Source organism: Aquarana catesbeiana, linkage group LG03, assembly GCF_042186555.1.
Source record: "Aquarana catesbeiana isolate 2022-GZ linkage group LG03, ASM4218655v1, whole genome shotgun sequence".
In the NCBI taxonomy this organism is placed as follows: domain Eukaryota; kingdom Metazoa; phylum Chordata; class Amphibia; order Anura; family Ranidae; genus Aquarana; species Aquarana catesbeiana.
Window position 1 is genome coordinate 550,833,007 of NC_133326.1, and position 14,481 is coordinate 550,847,487.

General features: G+C 42.6%; 1 protein-coding gene across 11 annotated transcripts in view; it reads right to left on the reverse strand.

Annotated features, from left to right (window-relative positions):
• Positions 1-356: 356 nt before the first annotated feature.
• LOC141132778 (serine/threonine-protein kinase WNK1-like) overlaps positions 357-14,481 on the reverse strand; it is a 252,474-nt gene continuing 238,349 nt past the window's right edge. For 6 of the 11 annotated variants that reach the window (XM_073621627.1, XM_073621622.1, XM_073621623.1 and 3 more), the window contains 6 exons: positions 13,296-13,498; positions 12,943-13,125; positions 11,955-12,047; positions 6,697-6,738; positions 5,864-6,054; positions 357-3,341 (listed from right to left, as the gene is read on the reverse strand). In XM_073621627.1, the coding sequence (XP_073477728.1) occupies positions 3,021-3,341; positions 5,864-6,054; positions 6,697-6,738; positions 11,955-12,047; positions 12,943-13,125; positions 13,296-13,498 (1,033 nt within the window). In that variant the 3' untranslated portion in view covers positions 357-3,020. Of the gene's footprint in view, positions 3,342-5,863; positions 6,055-6,696; positions 6,739-6,775; positions 8,376-11,954; positions 12,048-12,942; positions 13,126-13,295; positions 13,499-14,481 lie in introns of those variants that run through there. The other 5 variants (XM_073621621.1, XM_073621625.1, XM_073621626.1 and 2 more) reach the window with 5 other exon arrangements.

Below are 14,481 nucleotides of genomic sequence, written 5' to 3' on the forward strand. Positions count from 1 at the left end.
ATGGGGAGTTTGTCCACCTGCAGAGGGTTGCACCTGCTCCTGTAGGTGGAGATATCAAACCCATGCAGGCATATACAATTAGCGGACCTCCAGCTGTTGCAAAACTACAAGTCCCATCATGCTTTGTGGCTGTCAGTCTTGCTATGCCTCATGGGACTTTTAGTTCTGCAACAGCTGGAGGTCCACTAATTGCATATCCCTGATCTAAAGAATGGCCGTGTCTTTCAATGAACAAAATATTTTGTTGCTGTATTACTGTGACATCGGGAATGTGTTCATGTAGACCTGTAGAGTAATTGAAATGTTCAGATCTCACCACAAGCAGAATCATGTCACACATAAAATTAACACCAACATAAAATAAGGCTTCCTTTATTAGTTTTAATATCAGTCTACAGAGGCGATAAAAAGAGAAAAGTGCAAATTTGTACAGAAAGATGCAGGACAAAAAAAAAAAAAAAAAAGTGCAAAACGGAAAATTCACAGCTCCAGGGAATCCCACAATCTCATTTATTTCATTTTATTTTCATACAGTGTTAAATATCATGGAAAAAAATTAAAAAAAAAAGACTCATCTGGGGAGGGATGGTATAAGATGCAGAATAAATGTAAATAGATTGTAAAGAGTTCAGTAGCATTTATTTTTTTTATTGTGTCCACAGGAAGGAAGAAAGTAAATCAGTGAAAACAATGCAAAGCATGCACAACTTAAATGAGGAAAAAAGTTTTCAAACTTGACAAACTGGAAAAAGATATAAAATATGTAAAATAAATATTAATCTGCTGCCAAGTGTGCAAATCCCTTGTTGGAATTCTTCTGTCCTACTTCCAGACACTACCCAGACCCTTAACCACACTTGCCACACCCAACTTGCCTCAAAGAGGGTCAGTCAGCTCACAGATTTCACAGCTACCTCACTATATCTCCCAGTGCAAGGCAGGAGAAATCTAATTTTTTTAGTAGTGGGCACTTTCACTTTACCAACATGGGACAGAAGAACTAGGTCCCTTAACTATACCTTGCAGCTTTTTATGCAATCATCAGATCGAAAAAAAACACAACCCAAATAGTTCTGCTATAGAAATACATCCTTTATGCCGAGTCGACGAGTCATCTGGGGGACCCTAAAAATCAGGGCACAAGTGAGCAGGCCTTGTAAGTTTTTCTGACTTGCCATAAACTGATCTAAGAACTTTCACCTGTTAGGGATCTGAATAAAGCCAGCAGAAAAACAGCAAAAATAATGACGCCTCTAAGTGCCAGACAGACCAGCAGAGCTAAAAAGAACATTGCAATAAAGGGGACCTAAAACCCATCGATTTAACAGTTTCAAAAAACAGTTAAATTCTCAGCATGCCAGGAATGCCAATTGTCACAGTTGCTTGTGCTTTTTAACAAAACTATCAAGCTATCAAATGTCTGGTGTCATAACTGATCACATGCGCAGCATCATGGCAGTTGCAAATCAAACAGAGCCTAAGATGGCAGCTTCCTTGGCTGAAAAGGATAGGAGGGTTTAGTTCCACTTTAAGTTCATGTTCAAGTTACAGCTTCCTTATTGGTTAAATATACTGCATATAACTATATAACTAGCAGACACATGACAGAAACTGCTGCTATTTTTCCATCTGAAGAGGAACGACTCTACTGTAGGCTGATCACTTTGGTGTAAACTAGAAAACAGCTGTGCAACGGGACAGAGTTAATACTGTTTGCGGGTTATATTTATATTGTTTCTAATTATTTGCTAAAGGTGCCTTAGTGAGGTGAGGCATTAGCAGTTAGATTCCAGGATTCTTTATTAAATACCTTTTCTAAACAGAAACAATGCACTAAATTGCCCCTTCGGCTCTCATACCCCAAGGCAACATCACAGCTTCTAAAATGAAAAGCTTAGCTTTTGTATCCCACGTATTGCTGGGAAACGGCAATACCTTGGCAGAAAAAAACAAAGTCCTTCACCAAGAGGAAAAATGACCTGCCTTCCTTCAGCTGTGACCGCTTGACAGCCATCTGCTAAATACTTCCTCATTCGCTTCTAAACTTCCGGCTAACGCTCTAAGCAACGCCATGTGTACAAGATAGGACAGCGATACAAATCCACTATGTATTTGTCACTTACTCCAACCCCAAGACTCAGATCACCTGCTGCACTCTCCGGACCTGCCAGCACATTAGGTTTTACTAAACGCAGACAATACTTATGTGTCCCTGCTGGGGGACAGAGAGGTGCAGCCACAAACCAGCTCTCTCCCTCCTTTGAGAGGAACTTTCAGGCTGAATGTCTCTCAAGGCACCAAATATGCAACAGATGACTGTGGGACAACAAAGCTAGGTTCAAGTTCTGTACAATTTTACATTCACATTAAAACCAATAAAAGGACAGAACAGAGACAAAATATGATATTTTTTTTTTTTTTATTAAAGTGACTGATGAGGAGATAGGAGCGTGATGTTCTGGTTTTCTCTGTAACCTTCTTAACGTTCTGCTATTTTATCATAACTACTAATGTTGTCCAACAACATAAATATATTATATCACAGTGTATCCACATCATAACTGATGGCAGAGTATTGTCCTCACCGAACTTTTTTTTTTTCAATTACTTTTTTATATATTTATATATATTTATATATTTACTTTAATTCATACAAGTATAATGCTGCAGTCGATAGCCGTTAAAGAGTTCTTAAATTGAAAGCATTAATGACCTATATACCGTAAGAGCAGAGAAGACAGAAACCCCTATCTGCTGCTCATCAAACGGGGTCTGGAACCTCCCTCACTCCCGTCTCCCTGAATGTGCTACGGCCATTGTGCACAATTTCAGAGCGCTCACAGCAACCTTTCAGATGGAACGGGTCCCGCCTCCTTGGATGGAGAAACAGGGACAGAAGCGAACGCGAGACAGGAGTAATAGCACTGTGGGGCTTGCGATGGCTGGGAAGATCTTGTAGCACTCTCCCCTCCTGCTCTTCCCCTCAGTTTTGCAGTATTTGTCAGGGTTCCATTCTCCTGCTAGGTAGTCCTCAGGTTGGACCCCTGAGGGTTACTGATTGATTTTTGAAGGTTGCTGATGTTAAAGTTTTGTAAGGAAGTAGTCACAGTCGGAGGGAACTGGTTGATGGGCTGGGAAGATGGTGGGAGTCCAGGACCACTCCACTGCCCTTGGAAGGCTGCACCAGAGAAACCGAACTGCTGAGGGGGGCAGACACCTTTGGGGTACTGAGCAAGGGAGTTGGCAGAGGCTGTAGGCATGGAGACTGGTACTCCAAGGGACGGAGGCAGATTCACACACAATTGTCCAGGGGCAGAAAATTTCCGAGCCATACCAGGACCCTGAGAGAAAAAAAAAAAAAAGGAAGAAACTCTTTGAAACTTATCAACCACACAGGATGTGTATGTAATGGAAATACAGAGCCTATTTTATCTTGTCCCTATGTATGGATTTACAGCGCATCTGAAAAGTATTCACAGCGTCTCACTTTTTCCATATTTTGTTAAGTTACAGCCTTATTCCAAAATAGATTAAATTTATTATTTTCCTCAGAATTCTACAAACAATATCCCATGACAACGTGAAAGAAGTTTGTTTGAAATCTTTGCAAATTTATTTAAAAAAAAAAAGCTAAAAAAATATCACATGTGCACAAGTATTCACAGCTTTTGCCTTGACTCAAAATTTAGCTCAGGTGCATCCTGCTTCCACTTATCCTTGAGATATTTCCACAACTTGATTGGAGTCCACCTGTGGCAAAAATTCAGTTGATTGGGCATGATTTGGAAAGGCAAACGCCAGTCTATATAAAGGTTCCAGTTAACAGTGCATGTCAGAGCACAAACCAAGCCATAAAGTACAAGGAATTGTCTGTAGACCTCCGAGACAGGATTGTATTGAGGCACAGATCTGGGGAAGGGTAGAGAAAAATTTCTGCAGCATTGAAGGTGAGCAGTGTCTCCATCATCTGTAAATGGAAGAAGTTTGGAACCACCAAGACTCTTCCTAGAGCAGGCCGCCTGACCAAACTGAGCCATCAGGGGAGAATGGCCTTAGTCATGGAGGAGACCAAGAACTCGATGGTCACTCTGACAGAGCTCCAGCGTTTCTCTGTGGAGAGAGGAGAACCTTCCAGAAGAACCATCTCTGCAGAACTCCATCAGGCCTGTATGGTAGAGTGGCCAGACGGTAGCCACTCCTCAGGAAAAGGCACAAGACAGCCCACCTGGGAGTTTGCCAAAGGGCACCTGAAGGACTCTAAGACCATGAGAAACAAAATTCTCTGGCCTGATGAAACAAAGATTGAACTGTTTGGCCAGAATGCCAAGCATCATGTCTGGAGGAAATCAGGCACCGCTCATCACCTGGGCAATACCCATCCCTACAGTGAAGCATAGTGGTGGCAGCATCATGTTGTGGGGATGTTTTTCAGCGTCAGGAACTGGGAGACTAGTCAGGATAGAGGGAAAGATGAATGCAGCAATGTACAGAGACATTCTTGATAAAAACCTGTTTCAGGGCTCTCTTGACCTCAGACTGGTGCGAAGGTTCATTTTCCAACAGGACAACAACCCTAAGCACACAGCCAAGATAACAAAGGAGTGGCTAGTGGACAACTCTGAGAATGACCTTGAGTGGCTCCAGCCAAAGACCAGACTTAAACCCGATTGAACATCTCTGGAGAGATCTGAAAATGTCTGTGCACCGGCATTCCCCATCCAACCACATGGAGCTTGAGAGGTCCTGCAGAGAATGGGAGAAACTGCCCAAAAATGGGTGTGGCAAGCTTGTAGCATCATACTCAAAAAACTTGAGGCTGTAATTGGTGCCAAAGGTGCTTCAACAAAGTATTGAGCAAATGCTGTGAATACTTATGAACATTTTTAATACATTTGCAAAGATTTCAAACAAACTTCTTTCATGTTGTCATTATGGGGTATTGTTTGTAGAATTTTGAGGAAAATAATGAATTCAATCCATTTTGGAAGAAGGTTGTAACATAACAAAATGTGAAAAAAAGTGCTTTGAATACTTTCCGGATGCACTGAATACCTCCACACCAAAGTAGTATGCTTTTTCAAGGCTGCTCTTTGCTTTAAATGCGTATAAAAACAAAACAAGTTTTAGATATACCAGTGAATGATTCAAAAACCCTTTAGGATTTTTTTCTTTTTGCTGTCTGTATCCAATCTCGGCAATTTTTCTTCAATTCGCGCTCTACACAACATGGCGCAAAGCCACCAAAACTGAGGAGACCTCCTCTTTTATATACAGCTGTCACCAGAACAGGTCTCCTTGTTGAAAAATTCTCCCTCTATTTTGTTCTTGCAACAACTAAAATATTTTTGATCGCTCATCATTTTCTGTACGGCTAACAATGCTTACCAGGACAAATAGAGGTTGAATCAACTTTGTAAGGACACAAAACAGCAAAAACAAATTTTCCCAGGTCAGGATCTCAAAGTATGAAAGCAAAAAACAGGTGGAGCACTAGAAGATGTTGGTGTGCAGATTTTGTGCAATGATTTACTGCTAGGCTGCAAGTTGCCCATGCAATATCTCCTGCCATTCAGGGCACACACAGCTGAATTAGATAAGGGATTCCCTTTCTATTTGTTAGCTCAAGCTGGCCATGTGATCTTGTATTCCCAACCAAACTGACCAAAAATTAGCAGCGTTCCCCATTAACATTTGCAACTAGAAGAGAGGGGAAGGTAGGAATGCAATACATCTGCTGAGTTGGGTCAATTGTTTTTATGGAAAGGGTTCTGGAAAATTAAAATTTTGGATAAAGATGTCAAAAAAATAAAAGCATTACTAATGTGATATTAACTCATCAGGGAGGCGGGATTCTTCAACTTACTTCATAGCTGGGGTGTCCAGGTGTCTTGCTGCTCTTTTTTCCAGTTAGGTTCATGGCGTCCCGGGCCCAGTTATCGACAAGCTTGTGCAAATCGTCTGTGAACGTCCCTTTGCGACTGGAGGATACCGGGGCTGTGTTGGTTTGCGGGGCTGGAGCAGTGGAAGGGGCGACTGTATTTGTACTGCTTGTCCCTAAAATAAAGAAAACAAAATGTTCAACCCAATGGCATGGCTTCAGACAATGACGTTCCCCAGGAACAAAGGATGACAGCTCACAGAGACTTTCATAACAATCCAGCCTTTTTACATTCCCTCATTAAGGTGTGAACAGAAAGGCCAAAACACTCTTCAATTCAAACTTTATGACCTTTTATACTCTGCTGGGTGACATCTATATCTTGTATTCCCAACAATGGGCATCATTCCTAAGTTTAATATGAGGGATAACTGACCACAGCTGCGCTTCTTAAAAACATGCTGTTTTGTCAATTTTTTGGGGGGGACAAAGCAGTAAAATGCGTTTTCTAAATAAGCAGTTCAGAAAAAATGACGTTCCACGTTTTTTTTTCGGTTTTCACTCTGAGCAACTATTATAAATGTACCAGTGAGTAGATTTCCAGTACTCAAACTGTGTATAATATATAAGTGCAAAGTAATGCAAAACATCAAGTTTTCTGCTGGTTACCGAGACTCCACTAGATGACAAGACAGAAGGTGCATCATGGTGTGCAATATGTGGGACACACAGGGCTCTCAAAATTTGTACAATGATGAGCAACAGTTTGCAGAACATGAAACACAGAAATGAAATAGATATATAGAAAAGATAGTTACTACAGAGCTGGTTGCAAGGGCAGACTTTTTTCACCATCTTCCCTGAAGCAGAAAGAGAGACATGTGTTAGCACAGAGCTGACATCCCAACAACGGAGATAGCTGGATGGGGGAGATCAGATAAAACGGAGCACAGGAAATGGGTAGAGCCAAGCAGAGAGCGCAAAAAGCTCCACCAAGACCCCCGCCCAAGGGTGCAGATTAAGCAAAAGCAGACCAACCAGGAGTTACAAGTTCCACCACCTAGGCAAGGCATGCTGGGTATGTGCAATCTTCAATGGCTGGGTAGTAAAAGCTGCTATTAGGCAGAAACAACTCACCGAGTTAAACTAGGAAGGGAAGGGGGGGATATTGCAGAAAGTGCAAATGTTGATGCTGATACAGAGTTACTGAGAAAGTGTTTAAGAATAGAAGCATGAACGTTCTTTTGAATCTTTTTAAGGTCCCAAGTATTAATGGCTCCAAGAACTAAAAGGCCAGTGGATCATACGAATGTAGGAAGTGGTAAAACATAGGTCAGAGGCAGATGGTCACCTGCTGGTCAAATGCACCTGTAAGGAACCCTAACACATCTCAAACCAGCTGAATGTGACAAACGCAACACTGCATTTGCCCATTTGCACAAACTCTAAAAACCTGTAATGAAGACAAAAACATTCTGTGAAGCAGAAGCAGGGGACAGCTGGCGTAGCCATTCTGCCGTATTTCTCAGAGGCATACAGAAAACGAATGTATCACTTCAAAAATTCAGCAGCCCAAGAATTATTTCATCAAAGAAGTCCAAAGTTAAGCCATCTAATTTCAGGGGCTAAAACATGTCTTGGTGTTACACATTTATATTAATTCTGGGGGGGGGTGAATGATACAGGCCCCAAAACACAGTGATGAAATGAATACTCTTGAGCTTATTGTGTGGCTCTGGTTTTCCATACACCTTCCTGTGTAAACCTAAAGTGACTCTTAGGTCTCACTCACAGTGTTAGAGAGCCACCTACCCAGAGTTATTGTACTCTACTGTAGGGGCTTTTGCTTCACACCTTGGCCTCTGACCAACAGACACTGGTTTTCTCAGTCATTTTAGAGACTGGGGGTTGCTCATCTGCAACTGGATGTCTTGCTAACCGTAGCATACCATTTCTGGAAGAGACCTCATTGTACTGCAGGCCCTACTGCCTAGTATTTGGGTGACTTGCCATTTGTTAGGCTACCTGCCCAGTGCAGCTCCCTGCTCATTACAAACAGGGTTCATCGAACACCTCAAAGAGTGGAACTAGTAAAAGCTGATCACAACACCATGCTGTCTCAGGCTGAAGTATTTGTACACATACAATTACTGCTGAAAGCTATCAGAGCCTCATCACATCCCAGATTAACTATGGTCAACACACTCCTCTGTAAATGTCCACTGACCAGATTGGTGACACTCCAACCCAACCTAATCTGTTCTGCTCCTCTGCCTTTTCTCACTTTTCTGTCAGCCCCTCTACTGGCTCCCAACTAGATAGAATTAAAGTCCAAATTGTTAACTCCAACCTACAAGGCTCTTTTCCTGGATCCTCTGCATATAACCCAAATTTAGATAATATCTCCAGTCAATGACCCAAGCATTACCTCATTGCCATCTGATAGGGCACACTCTTACCTTATATATTGATGCAGCACGGCTTCCTCCTCCACTATCTGTCAAGACACATTATGCCTACTTATATACAGGTGGAAGGTGACCCAGCACAGCTTCTTACTTTACTATCCGACAAGGCACACAGGGTCACTTTATATACAGTTTGTGGATAATCCACTGTTTCCACTATCACTACTAACATTTTTTTTTTTTTTTTAACAGTTTACCGATCCCAGCACTGCTTCATCCTCCACTCTTTGGCATGGCATGCACTGCCAGCTTTCATACAGCACTGCTTTCCCGTCCACTGTCTGAGAAAGCATATAGCTTATATAGCGTTAGCGTAAATGCAGCTTACAGATCCAGCACTGCTTCCTCCTCCACCATCTTACAAGGTGCACTCCATCAGCGCATATACAGCTAACTTATTCCCCTATGTACTGTTTTCATCCTGTCAATGTAGATGCTAATCCAGGAAAGGTTTGTAGTTTTTTTTTTTGTTTTAATTCTGTTCACTGAAGGGCTTGTAAGTTTAACTCTCGGAACTGTATGTACTTTTGATAAAAGAAAAATATATATGCATTAAGATTTTCTTTATTAAAGATGAACTCCAGATACTTTTTTTGCGTATATACTGTACACCGATACAGCTTGAACCAGTGCAAGTATACATGTTGGAAACCTGGCTGATCCTTGAAAAAGCAAAGAATCATTGTAATAGCTGTAGCTCAATTTCTCCTTTCAGCCTCTCATCCAAACAGAAAACGCTTTGTAATCATTAGGAAAGGATGCAAGGTGTCCTCTGAATGATGCTAGTGCCAAGCAAGCAATCTCATGTTCACGCTAGTGGTTGTTTAATAAACCGAATGATGGCACTCATGACTATATCAGAATTATCAAAGGGCTTTAACCACTTCCCGCCCGCCCACCGTCACATGACGTCCTGGGCTTTGGGCGGGTATAGCTGAATGATGCCTGTAGTTACAGACATTATTCAGATATTGCCGGTTTCAGCCGGCGAATCTTTACACCATAGGAATGACCATAGCGGCCGTTCCACCGCTTGATCATTCCTATGGGAGGCGAGAGGGGACATCCCCCCCTCCCGCCGCCCTCCAGTGCTTGCTCCGACTCACCGTTACGATCGGTGAGGCAGAGAGCGGATCCGCCGGCGCCGGATGTAGATCATAGAGATTTCCGGCAGACCAGATGGTCGCCGGAGTCTCTATGATAATCGGAGGCCGGGCGCAATGTTATGACGTCACTCCCGGCCTCTCCATTCAAAAAAACGGCGCTGCTTCGGCTGGGAAGCGATGATCGTTTTATTATTTTTTTTTATTTCAGGCTTCCCAGCCTAGTGGTGAGATATGGGGTCTTATTGACCCCATATCTCACTATTAAGAGGACCTATCATGTCATATTCCTATTACAAGGGATGTTTACATTCCTTGTAATAGGAATAAAAGTGATCAAAAATTTTTTTTTTCAAAAAAGTGTCAAAATAAAAAAAAGAAAATATAATTAACAATAAAAAAAAAAAAAATAAAATTTTTAAAGCGCCGCTGTCCCCGTGTGCTCGCATGCAGAAGCGAACGCATACCTAAGTCCCGCCCACATATGAAAACGGTGTTCAAACCATGCATGTGAGGTATCGCCGCGAACGTTGGAGCAAGAGCAATCATTTTATCCCTAGACTTCCTTTAACTCAAAATATGTAACCAGTAAAAACATTTCAAGCGTCGCCTATGGGGATTTTTAAGTACCGAACATTGGCGCCATTCCGTGAGCGTGTGCAATTTTGAAGCGTGACATGTTAGGTATCTATTTACTCTGCGTAACTTCATCTTTCACAATATGCAAAAACATTGAGCTAACTTTACTGTTTTTTTTTTTTTTTTTTTTTTTTAAACACAAAACTGTTTTTTTTCCCAAAAAAAAAAAAAAACGCATTCGAAAAATTCCTGCGCAAATACTGTGTGAGATAAAAAGTTGCAACAACCGCCATTGTATTCTCTAGGGTCTTTGCTAAAAAAACATATATAATGTTTGGGGGTTCTATGTAATTTTCTACCAAAAAATGATGATTTTTACATGTAGGAGAGAAATGTCAGAATTGGCCTGGTAGGGAAGTGGTTAAAACACCATGGGACAGAATGCTGACATAACATGCAAAGGGGGCACTTTATGCAGCTAATTATGGGATCTGTATGTTAGGTTATAGAAGCCTGTAGTGTAAGCTGCAGCAGAAACTGGGGCCAGCAGAAGCAGTCAGACAGAGGAAAGAACAGGAGGGTTTTTAAAGTGCTTTATGTTCAACCAAGGTCTAACTTAGTGTCTGTGTGATCTGCAGATACTGGATTATGGGCTAAGCAAAAATTTTCTAATATACAAAAACCATTCTTACATTTAGTGCCGGTTCACACAGGGGCGACTTGTCAGGCGACCTAGCCGCCTGACAAGTCGCCTCCCGTTCTGTACAATGGAACCGTTCTAATAGGAGCGACGCAAGTCGCTCCGACTTAGAAAAAGGTTCCTGTACTTCTTTTGGGGCGACTTGCATAGACTTCTATACAGAAGTCGTTTTGCAAGTCGCCGTGGATGTCGTGTGCAGGTCGCCTCGGTGAGGCGACCTGCAAGTCGTGCCGCCCCTAGTGTGAATCGAGCCTAATTCTAGCATATTTCATCCAGAACTGTGCAATAATCCAGCACAAAACTGCTCCTGCACTTTGCTCCTCTCTCCTTGTGCTGGGTGACTGGTCTTGTACCGGCCCACCTCCTGTAGTTTTTTGCAGGCAGCCTGTAGTGGAAGAACCTGCTGGGTCCCACCCACAATATCAGGTGCGTGCAAAAGTATTGGGATGCACACAACCAGATTTTTTTGGCATATAAGGGAAAAAAAGTAAAGTTTAAGGTTAGCTTTTCGCAAAAAGTAAAAAGGCTACACTCTGCTGCACTTACATCCATGGGTGATTAGCTGTCACTGCCCACACAGCTGGTGCAGCAGGCTGGATTTTTGAAAGCCCTGCTCACCTTCCCCTTCTTTCTTTTGGCCTGCCAGGAAGGATCAGAGTGATTCTGATCTTTTTCAGGACAAGTGTCCTTTATATTTTCCACACTACCACAGCTCAGCAACTTCTGCAGGATGGCTATGTTTGCTCTCCTAATAAGTTGTAGCGAAATGGTTTATATAGGCCAGTGGTATCGATGAATCAGCTATACACCTGCTCCATACAGTGACTATTCACAGCTATACCAAAGTGGAAAACTGAAGATGATCGCTCTCATTTCTGCCACAAGGAAAGGGAAGAAAAATCTGTTCACATGCCAATGTTCAGGACTACAAGTCTACAATACATTCAAAATATATTTTGGCCCTTCCTTTTTTATTAGAAAAATTAGCAGGAACTTAAAAAACAAAGCAGCAAACAAGTCGCAGTTCAAAAGAACAGTATGAGACTTCTGAAAGTGCACAAAAAAAAACAAAAAAAACCCCAAACTACCCCAAATCCCCACTGTTCCTCTTCTGTCTCAGCGGGAAGCAGATCTGCAGCTCATGGCGAGCGGGGTGCATGCATGGCAGGAAAGGGGTGGGAGGGAAAGAGGAAGAGAGACAAAGGAAGGAGTAAAGAGTTACACACAAAGAGCCAAGCAGGGCGTACTCAGAAATCGCGTCCTCCTGCCGGCAACTTTGAAGGATACCCGCTCTGATGCACAGTTAAACTTGGCCCAGCCTGTGGTGGAGATGGAATAAAACAAAGAGACAAGAGGACAGACGCTGCAGAGACAGATAACAAATCACAAGACAGCACATGTAAAAGGGAAACTTTGGATAAGAGTGTTTGGAGTGGAGTTCAATCTGTGCTGCTCTGTCCAGCATTTTAGTGCCAACACAGAGCAGTGCAGGGGACAGTGAGAGAAACCATAAGTCAAAGAAAGTTCATAACTTACAATGGCTGAACTACTTTTTAAACCCTTTTTTGGCAAATTGCAGCCATACCAGTCCCTGCTTCCCCTGACCCTAGCAGGATAATTGGCTCTATATTTTAGACTGCATCTATGCCATAAGTGGGCAGCTATGGATGCACAGTTGGATAAATAGTTATACATTCAGGCTGTTGTAATCCAGCCACTTCAGATGTACAGTTGGAGAGAGATATTATAATATATATATATATATATATATATATATATATATATATATATATACACACACACACACACATACACATACATACACACACACAGTAAAAGGGCTTTAAATAAAAGGCTCTATGGTTAAGCTATTATCTGAGTACCTGAGTATTATCTGAGCTACAATCTAAGGTCTCTGAATGGCCAGTTAAATGGCTATTTAGGTTTATATGGGCTATAAGCCAGCTTTTCTGCTATCTAGGAACAAGAGAAATATGCATAGTTCAAACAATTATTTCAACTAGGGAAACAACCTTCTTTGCTTTATAAAAAATCATAAGCTATATTGAGGACAATCCTGCACTGCTAAGACAAGGCGAAAACACGTGTCAGGAGAGCCTCCCACTAGCACCTGTGAAAAATGGGAAGGTGACAGAGTATTCCCAGTTAGTTTTAGAAAGGTAAATGTTCCCAGGGTGTGCCTTTTGGGTTTACCTTGTCCCTGGGCGGATAAACTGGGCACAGAGAGGGCAGCGTCACTGGTGAAGGCAGAGCAGAGGATGTCACTGGAGGGTGAGGGTTTCAGGTGGTGTCCGGGGTCCGGCACACTAGTAGGGGGAAGGAGAAGGTTCTGCTGGGGGGGAATGGTGGCAGGAGCGCTCTGTGTGGACAGGTCACCTACAGGTAAAAGAATAGAACAGATGAGCCAGAGAGGATTATGGGAGGAGCGCTATATTTCCAGTGGGTTGGCCTCTGAGTTAGTGGTTTCCAAGGCACTCACTACCTTCCCTGTCTGTAATGAAAAATACATTATATATGTAATGTATAGACTTGCTTCTCCTAGGTACCTGAGAGCTGAGGACTGCGGTTCCCAAAAGAGCTCCCCCTACTGGACTTGCTGCCTTTCCCCTTGGTGGGTCTCCTCCTCCGACCTGAGAGTGGCGCTGCGGGAGGGATTATGACAGCAGGAGGGACTTTGCCTAATGTTGAATACAGCTGCTCAATTTCCTGCTTCTGGCGACTGTGTAACTCATGGATCTCCTTCAGGTGCCTGTGGGAGAGCAAACAAATCATGTCGATAATGCACAGAGTTCCCATATACACCAACATAAAAAAAATTAAAACAAAAACAGGTGTATAAATACTTGTAAATATGTGCAGATCAATTACCAAAGCCTCTCTCAATTAATAATATGACAGCTCAGCTGTTTCTTCTCTAAAGCCCCAGTTCTTACTCAGCAGGAGGCATGTTGGCAGGTATAGGTCCTTCACTGCAGTATGATGGCTGACAGGCTTTACTAGTCAGAGTATGGCTGAAAAACTGTTTTTCTAGCCAGGGTGTGGCTGAACCAGCAAACTGTAAGACTTTGAACATATTGGGGTTTATTTACTAAAACTGGAGAGTGCAAAATCTGGCGCAGCCGTGCATGGTAGCCAATCAGCTTCCAACTTCAGCTTATTCAATTAAAGAGTTAAGTTAATGCAACAACCTTTCAACAATCCCCTCTGCTATGTTAAACAATGTCCCCAGTGTATTTGTTTTTTTTTTTAAAAACAGCTGTTGTATACCTCCTTATTTTATAGCGCCGATTGGCACTCACATGACCGGCCACCTCTCTCCAGCTGACAGCCCCAGCGGGCTAGGCAACTCTTGCTGACATCAGTCAGGAGGAAAGAGGAGGTCCTGTCATGTGAGCGCTGATCTGTGCTATAAATAAGGTATACAGCGGCAGTTTTTCTAAAAAAAAAAAAAAAAAAAACAACAAATAAACTGGGGACATTGTTTAACATAGCAGAGAGGATTGTTGAGAGGTTGTATGAGAGCAGGAGAGCAGGATCGCGGAGTGGACAGAGCTGACAGGCAAGGAGGGGGGAGGGCGACACAGGAGAGCAGAAAGCAGGGCTACGGATGACGGAGGCACGTAAACTGACCACGGTGTCAGGGCACAGCAGCCATGATTAAAGTAGTCAGTTTACAGGGGGGGCAGAACCAGGCAGGATCAGCCAGGTATTTTAGGTGAAAAATTACAAAGG